The following is a 22668-nucleotide window of genomic DNA, read 5'->3' as shown; positions in this document are numbered from 1 at the left end:
TTTTTTTGGGGGGGGGGGAATCTTCAAAGGGACTTTTATGTATAGATGAGAGAAAAATATTGGAAAGATTGGCTCAGGACAAGTCCACAGTTAGGCACAATGGGGCTTCTGCTAAAGGAAACAGATTTGCAGTGTAATGGAAATCCTTCTGATTGCTTGTGATTTCATCAAGCATCATTGCTGCTTCACTACCAGAAAAAGAAGAGGTGCTTCTGAGATTTTCTGCCTTTTATATTATCTTGGAAGCAAAATAGGATCAGTCCTGGTCCTTGGATGGAAGACCACCAGTGGGATACCAGGTACAATAGGCTATATTTCAAAGGGAGAAGCTGGCAAAACCACCCCTGAATATTCTATGCCTGAGCAATTCCTATGAAATTCATGCTCTCACCATATGTCAGTGGGTGACTTGAAGGCACATGTAAAACAGATACCAAAATAACTTGACTGGTTCTGGATCTTGAATGAATGATGATGCTGTTTGAGCAGTGCAGTGTATTGAGACAGCTTTGTTCAATCCTTGCTAAAGCCCATATTTCCCTATGAGCCTGCCAAGTCTTATGATTTTAGAAGAACTTTCTCTCTGTCCGACCACACTCTCAGGCTTAGTTCATGAGGACATCAAAGGCAGCTTCTTTTATGCCTTTTCCTAGGCTTTGAAACTCCCTCCCAGGGGGAGCTCAATTGGCCCCTTCTCTGCTCTTTTCTCCAATGGACACAGACCTTCCTGTTTAAACAGGCCTTCAGCCTTTAATGAGGAGGGACATATGCAATATGCATTCAAATAAATATTTGCAATCTTCCATTATAATGGCACATGATGATCATATTGTTATGAACTTTCCTAGTCTTTGTGTGGTGACGAGTTAGTTTCTTTTACTAACTGCAGGACTTCCTGCAGTTAGTAAAGTAGTATTGTGTACTACTACTACCTCATCACACTGCTTGATGTGTGGTGTAATATTACTTTTCTTCTTTTTTCATAGGGTGACGACAAGACTTTTCGGAGAACTCCGTCCTGGCGAAAGCGTTTCCGCCCCCGAGAGTTTCATAGCATTAACATGCTCAGTGGGTCATCAGAAACGTTGCCAGCAGGATTCCGAGTCACCTCCTTGGTACCCTTACCACCTCCTTCAGCACCACCGAAGAAAATGCCACCAGAAGGTGAGGTTCTAAATCTTCCCTGCTCTCATTCACAAGTGATGAATAAGAGCCTTCTGTCCGTATGTTGCATGATGTGTTGTCTGCTGCTGTGAAGCCCATTGCTCTGTTTGCTTGAGCAGGATCATATAACTGCTAAACATATTCTTGCCTTAAAAATACACATAGACAAATATCAGTCTTTTTAAGGGAACGCACACATATTATGCCAAGTGAAAGAGTTTTTGTAATTGGTAGAAAGCTTTGAGCATAGATAATGCATGGTTTTGAGCATAGTTTCATATCTGAGCATAGGTCCATATCTGAATTCTGCACACTTTGAAATGCATAGTTCCTTTAACTAATAAAATAAAAACTTTTTAATCAAAGCTTTTCCTATTAGCCTGGAATTGCAATTATAAAAAGGTAAAAGAACACATGATTTTGTATCTGATTAATTTCTGACAAATCTTAAAGGAAACACCTGACCCTTAGAAACAGGCCATTTTAGAAGTATATAGTATAGTACATAAGCTAATTTTACAATTTCAGTCGGTGTCACCTCTCAGACTAGGACTTTGGAGAACAGGGTTTGAATCTCTGCTCTGCTGTGGAAATTTACTGGGAGTCATTGAGTAAATTAAATTATCTCAACCTCAGAGGACAGCAAAGGCAACCCCACTCTAAAGAAGTCCTACCAAGAAAATGTCATCATCATAAGTTGGAAACTAGTTGAAGGCACAAAATAAGAAACATTTAGCTGTTTGAATTTTTCCTTTGTTATCACACTTTTGGACTGCATAGCTCTGATGCTTATGCCTATTTGCAAGATAGTGTAGTTGTTTTTATAACTAAAATGCTATATTTGCATAAAGCATCTACATCCTGATATCCATAATAAGTCAAGCTAGACAGTTAATCAAGGCAACCACGCTTTAATTGAATGCTTTGTGTGAGAGCTGTGACTTCACTAATTGCATGCTTTTGTGTGTTGTTGCTGAATGGTTTGCAGTTGGTGCATCTGGGTCCCAAAGACTGGAGGCATCCACAGTTCGCACATATTCCTGCTGAGGTTCAATTTCCAGTGGCACTTGGCCCAGGCCTCAGGTAAGTTTAGAAATGTGGTCAGAGGAAATGCAATCCCAACAGTCCATAGACTGTTCAGAAACTAATATAGGAAATTAGCATGTTATGCAGTATAGAATCTTACTGCTGTATCCTCATAGTTCTAAATAGAAATTTTGTGATCTGTCACAGTCCACTTGTAGTGAAACCTCTTGCATTGCTACTTTTATGTAGCATAGTCTTTTCTGATAGAACTATTGGGAGTAGTATAAAGACAAAGCATGTTGCATAGGAATTATTTTCTGTCCATGAAATTATAGTTCATATGGATCACACAAGTTCATGTGAGACCAGAGGGTTCATTGCAGTTACTGTGAGGCTGGTGTAAACCGGATTTTTTAATATTTGCAGCAGATGTTTAGTGAGGCCAGGATACAAATAAGCAGAGATCTGGCACTTTTTTCAGAATGAATGATCCTATCTACCACATCCTTCAATTATTCAGGGATAGCCATTGTTCCCACTACTGTGGGCCAAATTTGCAGGCCCAAAACCTCATTAGCAGGCATACAACACAAGCAGGAGAGGGATGGGGATATCAGAAGCTGCTGTAACATTGTCCACAAATGCCAGGTCTATTTATCTGGGTTCGGAATGGAGTGGAGTAGAATTGAGTGGGAGGAAGGGTAGCAGCAATCAGTGACCAAACCTGATGTCCATCTCTATCCCTTTCCTCCTTTCCCCTCATTATTTCCCTGCCTTCTCCTGGTATGTAGGATAGGAATCTCTTTGTTTTCCTTTCCCATGTTCTCATGAGCCCTCCTAGAGCAAGCAGGCTGATTACAACATAAGTACATATTTCTTATGCATCTCTCTGTGTATGATATACTGAGATGCTCAGTATATTCCCATTCTATGCTTTAAAATCAGTAAAAATTTTTTTTCCTAAGCATCTCAGTAATCAAACAAAAATGTCTTAGTGGAAAGTAGAATAGTATATTTGTGGCATGCGCCTAAAGACGGCCTGGCTACTTCTTGTTGCTTTTGGAGTACAGTATATTCCAGACAGAGGTTGATGAAGCAGGTGAGTAGGGGGGAAGCAGTTAAGGATGAAGCAACAAGCAAGCCAGATATTTTCTTTCAGACTGTGGGTAGGTGCCTATCTGAATAAAAGTAAGTGTACATCCTTATGCTTGGGGGAGGGGGAGTGAGAGAGATGGACAGACAGGAGTGTGCGTCTGTGAGCCTACCTCTAGTAGTATGAATGCACTCAACTACAATGCAAGCCTACTACAATGAGTTAATTGGGATTTTCTCCCAGATAAATATGTATGGGATTATAATCTAAATGAGACACCCTTAAAAGGCTTCTGAAAATGCATTAGTTTCGTTATGGCAATCATGGTTTTCCAACTATATACCATTTAATTTCCATTTATCTCTTTTACCTGAAGGTGTTCTTTATTTTTCCCATCTCACATTTATCCTAGCAAAAAATCTATGAAGTAACCTCAGACTTAGGTTACTTTGAATTTTAATCATGCTTGTCAAGCATTTTTGATGTGATTAAAATGGACGCAAGACTGCTAATGAATGTTAAAAAATAAGCCAAATATGAATTTTCATAGAGACAGCATGAATGTTAACTGTCCATTATTGCTGTTTTGAAAACTTGGCAACTCTACATCCGAATGAGGCAGTGGTATGTTTTCTTCCTGTTATTTTCTTTGAATAAGTTTCTGCCTGTATGTTTCCCTTGTGTGTTGTCTGCCATAAAGGTAGAAATTGCAAGCTTAGATTCTCAAATTGCCCTTGGGACATGTGTCATTGTTTTCCTTCTGTAAAATGGCTGGATATTTTTATATGCTTAAGTCCTTTGCTACACACACAAATGTGCAATGTGGATCTGTGACTCAGCCCACTTTTGGAACTATTTTGTCATGCATTGCACACACTTTTATTTATATGTTTGTATCACAGAATGTTTGTTGTGTTCTGATTGCTTGGCTTCTCTTACGATCTTTGGGATTGTGTGCAAATTGTGACTCATGGATTAAATCCTATTCTGACGACTAAACTCATTGAATCAATTGAATTTAATTAATTTTTTAAATATGTTAACTCTGTTCTGCAATTGACCCGATGGAGTTCCAAAATGGCCATATGTTTTGGGAATTCTTTTCATGTTTTTCTTCTTTAGCCTGACTTTGAGCTTCCATCAACCTTATAGATGTTACAAAACCTTTTATCAAACCATGGGGATGGGATGAGGAGTAGATGCAAGAGAGAATAGTGCTGCTGTTAAAGAATGCAATGGAGATAGTTTCCAGTGTGATTTATACTGTCAGGTGTAAAATGCTCTATCTTTTATTGTAGAAACAAAAACAGGGACAGATATACTAGTACCATAATTCTTTATGTTAAAGATATATTGGGAATCACATGTTAATGGTAGGCTTTCTATTTGAATATGTTGTTGTGGTTGTTGTTACAGCTACATATTTTTTTTCTTGCACAATAAGGTATTGGGCAGTCTTGATGCAGGCCCCTTCCACACAGCTGTATAAAATCCACATTGAACTGGATTGTATTTCAGTGTGGACTCAGATAATCCAGTTCAAACCAGATATTGTGGATTATCTGCCTTGAAATTCTGAGTTATATGGCTGTGTGGAAGGGCCCTCAATATTGTAAAATCAGTAGTCAAGTGATGCAAATGCCTGATTTGTTAAAAAAAATGTCAGCACATCACAGTAACAAAAATGGGGATAGTAGGAATGTGTTGAATAGAGGGCTCGGAAGACATCTATGGAAATGAAGATGACAGCTGTTGGATAAAGATAGCAGACTTTATCCCTTCCTGTCCAAGCAGTATCAGCATTGAAATTTCCATAGGCAAGAACAGACTTGGCCCTGTTCATTTGGGATTTCCAGAGTAAAACTAAAGCCACGAATCAGCAATTGTTGTGTCTTGCACCCCTCATGCCGCTTTTGTGCTAATTAGCATAGAGTCTAAATATTTGCTAAGGACCATAGGCTAGCAAGGTGCCAATGGTAGAGTTCTCAGACAAACCAACTTTATTGGGAACTCCTAGAGGTAGGAAAAGTGAAAAATGCCATTACATTACATTGACACAAAAGGATAAAAAAGCTTATGTTTGTTATGTTTATTTTGAAAAGGGGATAGAATCATAGAGTTGGGTCATGCAGTGCAATTTCCTGCAATGCAGGAATATACAACCAAAGCACTCCTGACAGATGGATATTTAGTCTCTATTTAAAATCCTCCAGAAAAGGAGGCTCCACCATACTCCAAGGCATGTACTCCACTGTCAAACATCTCTGACCACCAGGAAGTTCTTCCTAATGTTTACGTGGGCTCTTTTTCCTGTAGTGTGAATCCATTGCTCTGTGTCCTTGTATATGAAGCAGCAGAAAATAAGCTGGCTCCATTTTCCATATGACATTGTTTCAAATATTTAAACATGGCGATCATGTCCCCTCTTAACATTTTCTTTTTTAGGCTAAACATGTCCTAAAACATGTCCTAAGCCACTCTTCATAGGGCATAGTTTCAGACCTTTTTCCATTTTGGTCAGCCTCTTCTGGACTTGTTCCAGTTTGTCAATATATTGTACCCACCGCAAGCCCGTAAAAACCACGTAATCTGCTTGAAGATGCTCCTGTATGAGAGCCCCCCCCCCCCCCCAATGCCAGCAAGCTCAAGAAAGGCTCCTGGGCCACCTGCTCTTCTGCAGGACATGGCGGCAGCCTCTCTTCATTGAGCCATGTTGATACTCACGTCATGGGCAGCTAAACGTAAGCACACCAAGGTTCGTTCTGGCAGAGGTGGGATTTATTATATTTGAGGATTATTTTGGATTTCACTGACTCTGCTAGGTGTTTCCATGCAAACAAGAATGGTAGAGAAGTGAGCCCTTTGCTGAAGATAGTGCACAGCTGGATGCCCAGCCTTGCTATCCTTTGGATCTGGCTCTAGTGGATAGGGTTAGGGAAGCCTACATGTCTTGGGCCCAGAGTATCTACAGGATTGCCTTCTCCTGTGTAGTCCACCCCATTCCTGTAGGGCAGTGTTTCTCAACCTGTGGATCCTAGGTGTTTTGGCCTACAACTCCCAGAAATCCCTGCCAGTTTACCAGCTGTTGTGATGACTCATGGGCCATGTAGTCCCGTTCCTAGCGCTGTTGAGACAGATGAAGAGGAAAACTTGGGTTTTCCACCGTTTCAGCCAGAATTGGAACTTTCCCAGCCAGAATTGGAGCCCTTGCACCTGCAGGAGGTTTGTCTTCCAGAAATCTGCCAAACAAGCCCTGAGTCAGAATCTCCCCCATTTTCTCGCCGTAGTTATTATCAACAACAAAAAGGAGTTCAACAGGCTAATCGCAGAAGCCTGAGAATCGCAGCCAGGCATTCAGCTGATTAAGACTGCTTCCATGAGAAATTCTAGGGAGTCATGCATCTGGACACAGAGATTGACTTTCGGTTCTGGTTCCCCAGAGAAGTGTTCTTTGGTGGGAAAACGAGACCCTATTTAGGTTCCTTGCCCCGTAGGAATCTTGCGGAGTCAATTCGTCAGCTACCGGAGTAGGTTGTGTGTGGACAGCGCTACTCCCGTTTCCAAGCCTTCGTTCCCGTTTCCAAGCCTTCGTTCCTGTTTCCAGCCTTGTTTTGTTTCACGGACCTTGCCTTGCTACCTAGGACTCAGCCTTGCTTTCCAGGACCTTGCCTTGCTTCCCGGACCTTGCCAAGTATTTACCACGGATCTTGTCCCTGTTCCTCGTTCCTTGTTGCCTTGAATCAAGCTTTGTGTACCAAGAATCAAGCTATTTCCTTGCCTTGCCTAAGTTTCATGGACTAAAGGACCTTGTCATCTCCCCTCACTTTGCTTGGCAAAGTGAGTGTTTCGGTTACTGGATTACAACTTTGGACCTTACTATTTCATATTGGACATTGTTTTCCTGGACTATATTTGACCTTTCCTGAAAGGTCATCTTCTGAACTATATTCTACACTTATTTTTATTGCCTTTACTTATTTCCTTAATAAAGATATTAGATAGATTCTGGCCTCTGTGTATGGTTATTGGTGCTCTGCAGCCTGGGTCGTGACAGTTTGACTCCGCCACCCTAAGCACCAATTAACCTAGGCCAGAATGTCTACCGGAGCCGGACCGGGTGACCAGCCACTCAGCTACACCATCGACAAGGATGAAGTGGACCGCATCCGAGATAAGCTCAATGCGCAGGACGGAGAAATAAGGGGATTGAAGGAACGCGGGGTCCGTCTCCCGGCCATGGCGTTGCCAACCAAGTTTTCTGGAGAAGCTTCTAAGGTTCATGTTTTCCGTCGCCAATGCCAGGCTTATCTAGAGGCCCGTAATGCCGAGTTTCCCCAAGAAGACATCAAGGTGGCGTGGATTTACAGTCTCCTAGACGGGCCAGCGGCCAACTGGGCGACGGCACTGTTTGACCAAGTCTACCCACATCTGAGATCAGCGCAACACTTCCTGGATCACCTTAAGGCGACTTGGGGAATCGAGGACAATTTGGAGGCGGCCGGCCACAAACTCCGGCGCCTCTCCCAAGGGGACAGACCTTTGTCCCAGTACATAGCCGAGTTCCGAGTGCTGGCCCATAACACCGGCTGGAACGACATAGCCCTCAGAGGACAATTTCGGGAGGGTCTCAACATCGAGATGCTGGAGGAAATCTCCAAGGTGGATCCTCCACACTCTCTTGAAGGACTCATTGATCAATGTTTACGAGCTGAAGTCATGCTGGCCAACAGAAAGCAATGGATCCGAGGCCAGAGCGGTAGGGCTGGAGTGAAACCTCCCGCTCCCACCGGCATCCAGCCGCATCCAGTGTGGAGACCCCCGCCACCAGCCCCATACCTCAGAGGAAGCGAGGAGGTGCCGCTGCAGCTGGGCAATGTGCGTCCCAGGTTGCATACTGCCGAGAAGGCCCGCCGCCAACGCCTGAATCTCTGTTGGTACTGCAGAAACGGGGGCCACTTTGCCAGAGAGTGCCCAGCCAAAGGAAAGCCCACCGCCCGTCTGGCGGCGGCGTCCTCCACGGAGACGAAGACGTCTGAGGCGGCTGGCGCGAAGCCGGCGGGGGAAGCCAGCGACCGGGCGTAGAGAGGCTCGCCAACCCGGTCAAAAACCCCACTCAAGAGCCGCCAACCGGGGTCCTATTTCTCCTAGTGGTCACCTTGTGGTCAGCGAAAAAAGGACCCGTCATGATCCATGCCATGATAGACTCAGGAGCCACAAACAATTTCATTGATAGAGAGTATGCCGACTCTCTGGGATTACAATATCACGACTTCAAGAACGCCCGTGTGGTGCAGGCCATAGATGGCCGCCCCCTCAAGACAGGTCCAGTAAGCCAATGGTCAGAACCCACCAGAATGTGGATAAGGGAACACATGGAAGAGATTTCCTTCTTTGTTACCGAGGTTCCCCATTTCCCTGTGATTTTGGGAATTCCATGGCTGACCCTCCACGACCCAAACATCTCCTGGTCCAACAGAGAACTGCAGTTTGCTTCAAAATATTGCCAAAACCATTGTCTTGTAGCCAAGGTCTGCCATACCACAGACGCTGAACCCATCATCACTTTGCCCAAGAAATACTCAGACTTTTGGGATGTATTCAGTGAAAAAGAAGCCGAGAGACTACCCCCGCATAGACCTTATGACTGTGCCATTGACTTGGTGGAGGGGGCCCCGATCCCGCGAGGGCACCTCTACTCCCTGACTGAACCAGAGCAAGAAGCTCTCAGGGAGTTCTTAGAGACAAACCTCCGCAAGGGGTTCAGCAGACCCTCTCAATCCCCAGCCGCTTCCCCAGTGATGTTTGTGAAAAAGAAGTCAGGGGACCTACGCTTGGTGGTGGACTATAGGGCATTGAACAATATCACTAAGCGAAACCGATATCCCCTGCCTTTGATCTCGGATCTCTTAGACCGGCTTCGAGGGGCCAAGGTTTATACCAAACTGGATCTTCGAGGAGCTTACAATCTAGTTCGCATCAGGGAAGGGGACGAGTGGAAGACCGCCTTCCAGACTAAATTCGGTTTATTCGAGTCCCGGGTCATGAATTACGGTTTATGTGGAGCTCCCGCAACGTTCCAGCATTTTGTCAATGACATCTTTCAGGATTATCTAGACCGGTTCTTGATTATCTACTTGGACGATTTTTTGGTGTTTTCTAGATCACAATCAGAACATGAGAACCACGTCAGAATGGTGTTACAACGATTGCGGGATCACGGACTTTATGCCAAGCTGGAAAAATGCGCTTTTGATCTACAAGAGGTAGATTTCCTGGGATACCGTGTCTCGCCACTAGGGCTCACCATGGACCCGGCGAAGGTTTCAGCAGTATTGGAATGGCGGGCGCCAACCAACAAGAAAGAGGTGCAACGTTTCTTGGGGTTCGCGAACTACTACCGCAAGTTCATTCCAGACTTTGCCCGCTGGTCTGATCCAATCACCAGCTGCATCCGTGGGAAACAGCCTTTCCGCTGGACAGAGCAAGCAGAGAAAGGATTCCAGCAACTAAAGAAATTATTCACGTCCCAGCCAATCCTTCAGCACCCAGATCCTGAAACCCCTTTTGTCGTGCAGGCGGACGCCTCCGATGTGGCGATTGGGGCTGTACTCCTACAACCAGTGGGAGATCACCTTCACCCTTGTGCCTTCTACTCCCGTCAACTGACCGCACCAGAGAGAAATTACACTATTTGGGAAAAGGAACTTTTGGCCATAAAGGCAGCCTTTGAAACTTGGAGACATTGGTTAGAAGGGGCCAAATTTCCCATTGAGGTCCATACTGATCATCGGAATCTAGAGCATCTAAGAACTGCCCGCAAGCTAAATCAGAGGCAACAACGCTGGGCTTTATTCTTTGAACGTTTTAACTTCCAAATCCATTATGTAACCCCAGCCCAGACCAAGCAAGCAGATGCTCTGTCACGGAAACCGGAATATGCTGCAGGGTGCAAAGAGACCTTTGAGTCCCAACTGCTGCAGCCCGAGAACTTTGCCACGCTCACAGTGGGAAACACCAAATCCACTCCAATTGAATCAACTCCCTCTACTCCAGGGCCCCTTTGTGCTCAGGAAATCAGGGCTAGTCAGCAAGCAGATGCCTGGGCTCAGGACCAACTTCGCCAAGGACTACATTTCCCCTTTTCGCTTAAGGATGGGCTACTTTGCTATAGAAATCATGTCTACATCCCTCCAGGACCGGGCAGGGAAAAAGCACTTCGTCTGTGTCATGACTGCAAGCCAGCAGGGCATTTCGGACTATTTAAAACCATGCATTTGATCCTAAGAGATTTCTGGTGGCCCAAGATCCGCAAGGATGTGGAAAAATATGTCAATACCTGCCCAGTATGCCAGCGCTCCAAGACAAGAAGGGAAAAGCCCTCAGGGCTTCTGCATCCCCTTCCTACCCCATCTCGCCCGTGGGAAATAATCTCTGCAGATTTTATCACTGATCTACCACCTTCCTGTGGATTCACCACGATCCTAGTGGTGGTGGACCTTTTTACCAAGTTAGCCCATTTCATTCCCTGCGATGGCCTCCCCACGGCCAAAGAGACTGCAGATTTATTCCTTCAACATGTTTTCAGATTGCATGGGTTGCCCAAGAGTTTGGTCACAGACCGTGGGTCCCAATTCACCTCTCGTTTCTGGAAAGCACTACAAAAACTATTGGGCATAGACTCTCGTTTATCTTCGGCTCACCATCCCCAAACGGATGGGCAAACTGAGCGCACCAATGCCACTTTGGAACAATACCTTCGCAGTTATGTGAACTACCAGCAGGACAATTGGGCTTCCCTGTTACCGCTGTCAGAGTTTGCCTATAACAATGGTGTCCAGGCTTCAACTAAAGAAACCCCGTTCTTTGCAAACTACGGCTTCCATCCACGTTTCTTTCCTTCTGTCATTGAAACCTCAGAAGTTCCCGCAGCAGAGGACTGGCTGCAGGAACTCACAGCGGTGCAACAACTTTTACTCCAGCAACTAGACCAAGCCAAGGAGGACTATAAACGCCACGCTGACAATCATCGCCAGCCGGGCCCCGAAATCAAGGTAGGAGACCGGGTTCTTCTGTCCACTCGTTTTTTGCCCTCCCATCGCCCTTGCCGGAAGTTAGATGCCCGTTTCATTGGCCCCTATCCAGTGGTGGCGCAACTTAACCCCGTGACTTTCAAACTTCAACTCCCGCGCTCTATGCGCATTCATCCAGTGTTTCATCGCTCTCTGCTCCTTCCGGCGGATGGTGTGCGCCCTGATGTAGACCGGCCGGCCCCCGCCCCTGTTTTGGTGGATGGGGAGGAGGAGTTCGAGGTTCAGGACATTTTGGATTCTCGCTTTCACCGCCGCCGCCTGCAATATCTCATTGACTGGGTGGGTTTTGGTCCCGAGCAACGCTCTTGGGAAGACGCTTCCACAGTCCATGCCCCCGATTTAACCCGCCGCTTCCATCAGACCTATCCCGCCAAGCCGCGGCCTCGCACCTCGGGGAGAGAGTCCCATTTTGAGAGGGGGCTTGAGGAGGGGGATAGTGTGATGACTCATGGGCCATGTAGTCCCGTTCCTAGCGCTGTTGAGACAGATGAAGAGGAAAACTTGGGTTTTCCACCGTTTCAGCCAGAATTGGAACTTTCCCAGCCAGAATTGGAGCCCTTGCACCTGCAGGAGGTTTGTCTTCCAGAAATCTGCCAAACAAGCCCTGAGTCAGAATCTCCCCCATTTTCTCGCCGTAGTTATTATCAACAACAAAAAGGAGTTCAACAGGCTAATCGCAGAAGCCTGAGAATCGCAGCCAGGCATTCAGCTGATTAAGACTGCTTCCATGAGAAATTCTAGGGAGTCATGCATCTGGACACAGAGATTGACTTTCGGTTCTGGTTCCCCAGAGAAGTGTTCTTTGGTGGGAAAACGAGACCCTATTTAGGTTCCTTGCCCCGTAGGAATCTTGCGGAGTCAATTCGTCAGCTACCGGAGTAGGTTGTGTGTGGACAGCGCTACTCCCGTTTCCAAGCCTTCGTTCCCGTTTCCAAGCCTTCGTTCCTGTTTCCAGCCTTGTTTTGTTTCACGGACCTTGCCTTGCTACCTAGGACTCAGCCTTGCTTTCCAGGACCTTGCCTTGCTTCCCGGACCTTGCCAAGTATTTACCACGGATCTTGCCCCTGTTCCTCGTTCCTTGTTGCCTTGAATCAAGCTTTGTGTACCAAGAATCAAGCTATTTCCTTGCCTTGCCTAAGTTTCATGGACTAAAGGACCTTGTCATCTCCCCTCACTTTGCTTGGCAAAGTGAGTGTTTCGGTTACTGGATTACAACTTTGGACCTTACTATTTCATATTGGACATTGTTTTCCTGGACTATATTTGACCTTTCCTGAAAGGTCATCTTCTGAACTATATTCTACACTTATTTTTATTGCCTTTACTTATTTCCTTAATAAAGATATTAGATAGATTCTGGCCTCTGTGTATGGTTATTGGTGCTCTGCAGCCTGGGTCGTGACAGCTGTTAGGATTTCTTGGAGTTGAAGACCAAAACTTCTGGGGACCCACAGGTTGAGGGGATGGCTTAGGTCTTCTAGGGGATGGCTACTCCAGCCTACCAGAACCCACCTGGCAACTGTCACCCAGAGGACCTTTTCATCAGCCGCCCCAAGACTGTGGAAGAGCTCTAACAGTGAAATGAACTGTTGGAATTTAAAACACATCTGAAGAACTATCTTGTCTAGAAGGCCTACCCAGTCAGTTTTAAGCATTAAATTTAAACTTGTGTCATGTGTTTCAATATTTGTTCTGTGTATTTTAATATGTATTTCATATAAATATGTTTTGATATGCGTTTTTATAGAATATTTACAATGATTATGTATTTTAGCTATGTTTTAACCCACCTCAAGCCATAAGGAGAGGCGAGTAAGAATAATAATAATAATAATAATAATAATAATAATAATAATAATAATAATAATAATAATAATAAAGTGGAGTGGGAGCAAAAGGCTGCCTTGGTTCCTCTTAATACTATGTTGAAGTACTAAAGATGCTTTCTTGCCTTTTCTTGTTAGCATATTTCTTTCCCCCATCTATTCAGGAAAGAGGATGATGTTTTAAGAGTGTACTGTAATATTTCTATGGTCATGTTTGAGAATCCCAGTTGCTATAGCTGAAATGATTACATTGCCAAATGAGAATAAAAGCATAGGTGCAGGTTAGATTTGCCACTGTATAATATACTTATGGTTGTTTATCTACCTGTGTGTTTTTTTGCAGCACATTCCCACTACTTGTATGGTTATACACTGGCTCCTTTCCGCGAGTAGGCAAGAGACCAGACTATGCCTGCTCCTTGGCTCCAAAGAACAGAAGCGACAGATGAACCAGTTCAGGCCACAGGCCAAAAGGACACTGTTCCTCCTGCTTGTACACAACCCCCTGGTTTCCTGTTAGGTGTCCTTAAACCCCGGTTTATATCAGTGGCTTCCCATTTATCCCTCCCCCTTCTCTTGGCTTTAGACACACTCTCAGAAAGAGAGAGACTGAGAGAAAGAGAGGAGAGAGACTGAGAAAACAGGCTTTTCTATTCCCAAGTCTGTCTTGTATGTGATGTTATAATGTTGAGATAGGTATGGCAAGACATGGAAGCACCTTAATGCTCGTTTGCAGCAGTCCTTGCACCATGATCTGCCTGTGCTTCATTCTGCCAATATGCCTGAGAGCAGCAGTAGCCTTCTGTTCCTACAGGTAGTTTGGACCCAGTAAGACAATCACCAAGGAAACAAGGCAATGAGAGCATGAGGAAATTGTACTCATAACTCTCCCTTGGGTGCAGCAGCCTTCTGCTGATACTTCCCACCATGCTACAGGTTACAAGGAGCTTTTTCTGCCTATGGACATTAATATTGGTCCTAAGATAAGAAAAGATCAGGGTTGGAAGCAGAATGGGGTGGTGGTCTTTGACAGAATAAGGGGAAGACATTAACTACCAAGCAGGTATGTATGTCTTCCATGCCCCATGTCTGTTTATTAAATGAAATCAGAAGCTGGGAGTACATGTGGTTTTCCTTACACATCTCTGTTGGGTGCACAGTAATTGCCCTATTTTTTCTCTTGTGGACAAACAGAAAATCCCCTTTCTTCTCTTTGCATTTACAGTAGCCTGTGATTCAAAAGATCCCTAGCTGTTACTGTTTCTCCCCTCTACGGTAGGATCTGTTTGTCTCTTCATGCTGCCTTTTGCCTTGTGTGGCCCCCTATTACTGATGTGGTATTTCTTGGTGGCTGGAATGCCCTATACTCATACCGTGCTGTTTGGAAGTGCAATATCCAAGAGACTGTACAGTTGCAATGTCTTTTTGGTGTACAACTTGCCTAATACAGTATTAAATATTTTTTTAATTTAAAGAATAAGTGATCCGTTTATATCAACAACCTCTTTCTTTTGTCAAATTGGTACTGCATGGATTCCAAACCCTGCAAACAGGCCAGGAATGGGTGTATGTGTGTTCCAATAAACCGGATTTTAAAACAAGGTTGATTGATGTTCATATTTTTTTTTATTAATGCATATTCTCTCTGCACAAACACAATTTTCACAATAAGTTAGCTTTGGTTCATACATCCAAACTGTTGGACTGATAGTGAATAGAATGCACATTACTGAAATTAGTTGTTGGAATTGAAATTTCCTAAAGATTCCATTTTATGAATTTAGATATCCAGGGAACCTTAAATGGATGTGAAAAGATGACAAATCCATATGGTCCACCTGTGTTCTAATTCTCTAACATTTTTAGGTTGTAACATTGAAAAGCTTACTTCACATTCTTATGCCCATCAAAAGAGCTAGCACCTAATGCAGGCTGGATATTCCAACGTTTAGGTGATGTCTGCATTGATGCTATCATATTTTACTTGCTTTGCTTTGTCTTGATAGAGCAAAGAAGCAGAAACACGTTACTACTAAGGAGGGGAAACCTTGAAGTGTGTGTACAGAAAATATATTCTCAGTGTGTTTTGACTGTTCATTGGGGTGATTTTATTCAGTACTCTCAAAAGGAGACAGAACCAGTATTTCATAACATCACAAAAAGATCTCAAACAAAAAAATCCTTTATTTTTTTAAAAAAAATCTTACAATAAGTTAGCAAAAATTACAAAAATTGCAACTCCACACAGTAGAAAAGACTTCATTGGCAGCATTTTATGTGGCTTCTTTGCCTGGAAATTGCAACTGCCAAAAGAAGTTGGTCAGGCAGCATCTTTAGAAGAAAACACACACACACACACACACTTGCACATGCACACAAATGAAAAATAATAAGCATTGGCCCCCAAAAGACACAAAACCTCTAAAAATCAGGTAAGAAAACAGAAAGCCACACTGGAATCCTTCCTTAACATGCAGAAGTGGTATCCTTTCTCTCACCCTCCATAAGTGTTCCCCATAATGCATTGGTATGCTTTTGATGAGCTAATTCCAACCTGATCTTCAGAATACTCTGCCTTTCTGGAAACTAAGCAGATATTTCAAGATTTTCAGAATATTACACATTTTTTCACTATCTTGCCTCTGATTTACAGAATGGGATGGGGGAGCAGAATCACTTTTTAGGCATATGGAATTGGATAAGTGGCTTTACTGAATAAAAGTCTGTAACTGGCTTTGGAAATTAAAAAAAACATCCAGTGTTAGTTGGGAAGGAGAGCTTTTCCCATTCGGAACATCTTCCAATATTAGTAAGGAGAACAACTTCTCCTAACCATAAAGTCTAGAGTCTTCAACTCTAGTCTGCTGGTGATGATTTTATAAAGCTGGAAAAGTGGGCATCATTTTCTGCATCTTCAATTCTGAGATCTTTCCTCTTGGAACACAACAGCCACATCCTCCACAGCAATGCTGTCAACAATTGAAGACAGTGAATGAAGGTTGCGGTCTTCAGAACAATCATCAGTCAGCAAATGATCTGCAGAGAAAATAAGGATTGACCTTAAGCAAGTCTCTGAGAATCCAGTAACTGGAACAAGAGTTGGGAAGGATCTTAGCAGAAAATCACAGTCATGAGCTGCCTTTGGCTACAAACCAGCTTAATGCTTGTATGTCTGAAATGCAAAGCACTGATGGTATTTAATAGCTAAAGGACAACTCCTCTTCTATTTACCAATGGATTTGGCTAGCTCTAATTATTTTTCCAAGAAGGGATTTGCTTCCAAAATTCCTATTTCCCCTGGGACCTTTTCCATTTGCATAGGTGGCAGGAATACCTAAAATACTTGATACACTTTCTCTTCTCCCAATCTATCTCTATATCTGGAACTCACATGTAAACCATAGCTCAAAGATTGCTACTACTGGTACCTATATGCAATATGCAAAATATTACAGTTTATTTCCGTTTGTATCAAATTTTGTATTAAAATTGAATATTTGTTTTCTAGCTCTGGATTCACTGTTAATGTTTTTGTGCATACCTTTCCCCAACTTTTTTTTGTTGGTTGGTGTGTGATCAACTTTACATCTTGAAAAATATCAGAATCATGGTTCATTTCTTACTGACATATGCAGTATTACAGTACATGTTAAGTCACACATTAGTTGCTGGCTGGCTAGCAAGACTCTTGGAAATAAACTCTTTATCAAAAATGCTTTATTTGTTTAGGAGAGATCTGTCCCAAAGAAAAGGCCTCTGAAAGTAGCTTGAATTGCATTACAGTTCTTGTATCCATTTGAAATATGTTTCAGGACTCCCTGTGAGTATCTGAAACCATTTATAATAGTTAATCCTATATTCTGACCATAGTTGGATTGTAAACATGCCACAGAATTCTAGTGGAAGATAGAGAAAAGAAAACGAACACTTATGAGAGAATGAGGTATTTTTAAGGTAAGTGAAACTATGAATGTCAAATCCATGGATAAAGGGGTATAGTGTACTGTATTTAAAAACTTGGATTTTTAAAATCAATTAAGACTAAACATTATGAAAAGCTTAGTGAATAAAAGCTTCTACATGAGATGCTGAAACAGTAGTAAAGTTTAGAAAATTGCAGACTGGTCAACACACAATTTCATAGCCGGGCAGTTATGCAGGCAACTATTCTTAAGAGGTATTAAGGGCTTTCTTTTAACAGCACAGTAGTCAAAAGTCAGAGTTGATGATGGGATGGCCTATTTGATTTATCCATTGTCAAAGAATAGGCATTACTAAAAATTGAGACAAAACATTAATTTTCGTATGCTACTTTATCTATTGGGGCCCGTGGTGGCACAGTGTGTTAAAGCGCTGAGCTGCTGAGCTTGCGGACCAAAAGGTCCCAGGTTCAAATCCTAGGAGCGGAATGAGCGCCCGCCATTAGCCCCAGCTCCTGTCAACCTAGCAGTTCGAAAACATGCAAATGTGAGTAGATCAATAGGTACTGCTCCGGCAGGAAGGTAACGGCGCTCCATGCAGTCATGCCGGCCACATGACCTTGGAGGTGTTTATGGACAATGCCGGCTCTTTGGCTTAGAAATGGAGATGAGCACCAACCCCCAGAGTCAGTCATGACTGGACTTATTGTCAGGGGAAAACCTTTACCTTTTTTTTACTTCATCTATAAATTTGCATTTTAAAATTTTATAATTTATAGCAAAATATAGAAAACAGTATACAGAAATATATTATTTCTCTCATTATAATGGTGGACATTGTGACCAAAGGGCCTGTGCCTGATCAGTACGTGGATTGGGAGATCATGGCTACTTTCCCCTTACAGTTAATTCTTTAAACCAGCCTTTGTTTGGTTAGAAAATGTTGTAAACCCTTCAGATAACCTCTTCTGATATGGTACCATACACTGAAAAATACTTTTGCACCATACATTCATTTTAAAGATGTAGCAGAGCAAAAGAACATAGGATTGACAGAGGCTGGATCTACACTGTTCTACATCCCAGGATTTGATCCCAGATTATCTGCTTTGAACTGGATTATATGAGTTTACAATGCCAGATAATATGGGATAAACAGATAATCTGGGATCAGATCTTGGGATATAAATTAGTGTAGATCCAGCCAGAGTGGTCCTTATCTCTAAACAGCAAAAAGGTCAGATCTTTGTGTTCCCAGAGGACAATATGGTCTTACCTCCTGGATGAGTGTTGAACTCCAACTGGGTGCTCCATTCTGGGCTGCATGAAGTGCTGCTAGGTCCATGGTCACTACCCACCTTGAATGAGAAGATGGAGACCTTTAGGAGAACTGGTTTCCCACTTTGACTGCACTAAATTTGGGGAAAGGTGTTTCTGTTTGGACCAGAACTCTCAGCATTCCCCAACCAGCATGATCATTACAATCTCGGCTTCACCAATTAAAGAAGGTCCTCTTTCTCCTTCAGTGAAATCAAAACCAACAACAACAACACACAAACAATTTCTGTTATGGCTGTGGTTTTCTGCTGTCTTCTGAATCTCTAAAGTGCTGTAAATGTATATTACAGGGAAGTCCTGAGAGACTGGATCCAGTTCCAACACCCTGAGTGTATATGTAGTCAGTGGTGCAGGGTGTGAGACAGAGACTGAGAAGCAGACAAGGAACAGAAAATATAGCCTGCAGCTGTTCATAAAACTTTTCTCTGTTCTCAAACCAGGCTGGATGAACATTCCAAAGCTTGTTTTTGGGCAGTATAAGACCATTCAGCCTACAAATATGGGGACTTATTTCAGAATACTAAACTAAAGAAATTAAAGACAAAAACCAAAATCAAATCTATCCTACTGATAGAAGGTGAGAGGTTTTTTACCTGCTCCAAGAGACTCAAAGGGCAAGGTTACAAAATGAGACAGCAATGACTAGTCGAAATGTCTATTGCCACTAGAGCCCTTTCATAATACACACTGTTCCACAATAGTCTTCCTCATTTTGATCAGAAATTATGAGAAAGTAAAAATTATGGCAAGGTCAGAAAGGATGCTTTGAAAGGAAGAGCTGTAAACATATTAGAGAGCCTTATGGGAGAAGCCCAGAATTCTTTTCAGGCACTCTTGTAATATTTTGTCCCTTAGGACTAAAGGCTTGTACCCAAATGCCCTTGTAATTTTTTTTAATGGAGATACCCAGTAACCCATTTGAACTCAACAGGTGTCCAGCATCCAAGTCCTTTCTCATTGGCATGTGTATTAGAATTTGTTTCTGAGGTGTCATCTGTTGGAATAACATCCCATCCACTGGTCACTTGGGTTATAGGGGTGGTGCCAGTTTTGTCCTGTGACTCATGCTCATCTTTGATAATCCTAAGTGTAGACAAGGAAGGATACATCTATTCCAAAATTCTTCATTGTGCAATACCCTTATTAGCCAAGCTAATACTACCACAGTTCTACTATACTTTTAGTATGTACAATCAATTTAAAGGGAACATATCAGGACAAGCACTGCTGCATTTATAAAGAAACACAATATAGTAATGTTAGTATATTTCTGGATGTATTTCCTCTACCTGTGTCAGCTATAAATATGAAAGCTATAAAGGCTGTCTACAAAGACATTGTCCAGGGGACACCCAGGTGTGTTACCATTCTGTGGGAGGCTTCTCTCATGTTCCCACATGGGAAGCTGGGGCTGACAGATGGGAGCTCACCCCTATGCATGAATTCAAACCGCCGACCCATTGCGCCAGAATATACTGGGAGACATGGTCCTTCCCAGGCTACCCACCAGGTAGTACCCTATACATTACAGATTTTGAACTATACCCATAATTTGTAAACCATTGATCATGTTGCCTGGGACTGATAGGGATGTTAGTCAAATATATCTGAAGGAGACCATAGAGCATTTCTGCGATCCATCTCCAGTGTAGTAACATCTGCAGAAAACCACAAACACCTGTATACTACTTCGCTTATATATGACGGAGAATAGGCAAAGTGGCAGCCAATAATTGAAGCTAGAAAGTTAGGACTTGGGAATATATTGTTGAAGGTGGTCAAGCTACTGATTCTGTAGGAAAGGCTGATGCAGTAGCTGTTTGCTGCTCTCATGGATGACTGTGTGCAGGCATATCCCCTTCCCCTGGCACTTACCACAGGCTGGTTGTTGGTGTTACAGTAGTGCAGTTCCCGCTGGTCCCGCTCCTGTTGGTTGAGGGTACTGAGCAGAGCTTGTAAGCGCTCAATGTATTGGATGGCACTGCGCAAAATTTCCACCTTGGGAAGCCGCTGGTTTGGGTTGAGTAAAGTGCTCCGCTTCAGAGCTTCAAAGGCCTCGTTGACTTTTTTCAGCCGGCGCTTTTCCCTGAGGGTGGCAGCACGGCGCCGGTCGATGGAGACACTTTTCCTCTTGCATACTTTGCATGCCCAAGGCAGGCACTGTCCAGGGCTGTGGTCTGGCAGGACTGAGGAGGTCTTCTCCTCAACCCCAACCCTGCCATCAGGGCACAGGCTCACAGCTGCCCTGTCTTGGTAGGCTGTTTGTTCATAGCCATGCAAGCGAGGGCTCAGGTAGTTCTCCCCATCATAAAACCGTTGGTCTGTGAAAAAGTATGGGTTGGTCTCTAGCAGTTCCATGGTGAGCGTCTGGCAAGGCAGAGCTTGTGTTGGGGAGTGAAACGCAGGCCTCTCACACCAACTGCTTGGTGGCATTTAAACCCTGTGCGGGCATTAAATCACAGAGATAAATATAGCAAACCTCCAGGAAACCTGAGCTTGCCCTAAGCTGCTGCTTCGCATCAAAACTTGTCCATCTGATTTCATGTACTCTCCCTGTGGGGATTAGTCTGCTGCTTGGGGCAGTGCTGTGGCTAAAGTGGGGTGGGCGAAGGGGGGAGTAGATGGAGGATCTGGCATGTGCTCCAGAGAAGTCCAGCCGCCTCTCAAACAACAGCCCCATTGGATTATTTTCACTTGCTCTCCTACAATGATATTGATGATCAGTCAGCTCCCTTAGCTGGCAGCTCTGTGCAGCATTCCTGACTCATCTGCTCCTTTCAATTACTGCTCCCTGCCAGCTTCGAAGCTTTCTGGAAAGGAGCAAGGCACAGGCACAGACACAAAGGCAGGTCCATTTGTTCTCCTCAAGCAAGAAAGAATCACTCCACTTTCAAAGACCTCATGCTCTGCTCAAATTTACCACCCTTCTTTGTGGACTCGTAAGAAATTCTGTGCCTCTAACACTTTTGTAAAAAGCAGAAAGTCAACAGGTGAAACTTTCCTGATGTTACAGCTCAGTAATTGAACAGTTTCACCTTTTGATTATTGCCACCCATGAGGCTGTTAAAAGCACTTTCTGTCCATAAAAAAGGAGGCAAAAAGAATTCTATCTCCAGTCATTTCCAGCTAGGTTACAGTAACGTGCTCTAGAGTATTATTCAGAAATGCCAGCAGTCCACCATATAGCTATACCATTGTTATTGCAAGGGTTGGGAGACAGGGCCATGTTGCTTTTTTATTCAGTTGCCAGATAAGTTCTGGGGTCAATCCAAGGTGCTGATTTCATTTTTACGTCACTGAATGGTCTGGGACCAAATCATCCCCAGGACAGTTTGTTTTCATATAAATGCCCTCGAAGCATTCATCTGCATTAGCCTTCCTCAGCTGTGTCCCCTCACATGTGTTGGTTATGTTGCAGAAAAAGAAAGAAATACAGATGTAGCAAAGAAAAAATCTATAGGGAGGAAAATATGGGATACAAAAACAACAGCAATACAACTCCAGTTGATAACACGTGGTAGAACAACAATATTTTTATTTCATTGCTACACTTTTAAGGTGTGGAATGGCCACACACACAATAGATGTATTTCCTCTCATACAAAGGAGCCATTGTTTTGCGGAGCTTGAGTAATCTATAACCAAGAAAGGACAACTAGAGAACGGAAACATGGAAATGATTATTTAGTACTATTATTTCCTGTTACTACAAAGAACACAGTCTATGACTGCCAGTTGCTGGGGAACGTAAGTGAGAGGCTGCCACTGCATTCACATCCCACTTCACAGAGTCAATTGGTTGGCCACAGCAAGAAGAGAAGGCTGGACAAGATGTCTTCCAGCACAACTTTCACATTTTTTCAAATACAAGTTTTTCATATACAAGGCAGCAATTACTATTACTATACTTAGCTTCTAATACTTAAAATTATCTTGAAAATCATTAAAACTTCCACTTAAAAGACAGAAATAGAAACAAAATATGAGAAGGTGTCATAGCTCCAGCACATGGAAAAGTTACCACGGACAGTGATCATGGTTGATGAGTAACTTATAGTCCAAAAAGGTGGGCTTTCCAAGTTCTGCAAATCTGAGGATAGACATGTATATTTTATTGGCCATTCTCTGTGCCTGTTAAACACTGTGTAAGGTTAGAAGAGTGTAAACATGTCACATTATTTATTCATAATTTTTCTTCCACACAATATGAG

General features: G+C 43.3%; 2 protein-coding genes across 8 annotated transcripts in view; one reads left to right on the top strand and one right to left on the bottom strand.

The window, feature by feature from the left end:
- Window positions 1-14800, top strand: part of ppfia4 (PTPRF interacting protein alpha 4) — a 173250-nt gene extending 158450 nt beyond the window's left edge. For 6 of the 7 annotated variants that reach the window (XM_062979707.1, XM_062979705.1, XM_062979706.1 and 3 more), the window contains 3 exons: window positions 987-1164; window positions 2153-2247; window positions 13543-14800. In XM_062979707.1, coding sequence (XP_062835777.1) covers window positions 987-1164; window positions 2153-2211 — 237 coding nt within the window. In that variant the 3' untranslated portion in view covers window positions 2212-2247; window positions 13543-14800. The remainder of the gene's footprint in view (window positions 1-986; window positions 1165-2152; window positions 2248-13542) is intronic. The other variant, XM_062979704.1, reaches the window with a different exon arrangement.
- A 565-nt stretch (window positions 14801-15365) lies between these two features.
- Window positions 15366-21035, bottom strand: myog (myogenin). The gene is made up of 3 exons (XM_003220460.4): window positions 20333-21035; window positions 18396-18477; window positions 15366-16235 (listed from the first exon to the last, which is right to left on the bottom strand). The coding sequence occupies exons 1-3, from the start codon at window positions 20888-20890 to the stop codon at window positions 16114-16116; spliced, it is 762 nt and encodes a 253-aa protein (XP_003220508.2). The 5' UTR covers window positions 20891-21035; the 3' UTR covers window positions 15366-16113.
- Between the last annotated feature and the right edge of the window lie 1633 nt (window positions 21036-22668).

Source organism: Anolis carolinensis, chromosome 4 (genome assembly GCF_035594765.1).
Source record: "Anolis carolinensis isolate JA03-04 chromosome 4, rAnoCar3.1.pri, whole genome shotgun sequence".
NCBI classification, from domain to species: domain Eukaryota; kingdom Metazoa; phylum Chordata; class Lepidosauria; order Squamata; family Dactyloidae; genus Anolis; species Anolis carolinensis.
The sequence above is the reverse complement of the archived record's forward strand: the minus strand, read 5'-3'. Positions and strand labels throughout refer to the sequence as shown.

Excerpts from the sequence above, each read along its gene's own strand:
- myog (XM_003220460.4), bottom strand. The coding sequence starts at position 20,890 with ATGCCACCAAGCAGTTGGTGTGAGAGGCCTGCGTTTCACTCCCCAACA. Across the intron at positions 18,478-20,332 it reads ACACCAACAACCAGCCTGTG|GTGGGTAGTGACCATGGACC; the intron begins GTAAGTGCCAGG and ends TTCTCATTCAAG. Across the intron at positions 16,236-18,395 it reads GTTCAACACTCATCCAGGAG|ATCATTTGCTGACTGATGAT; the intron begins GTAAGACCATAT and ends TTTTCTCTGCAG.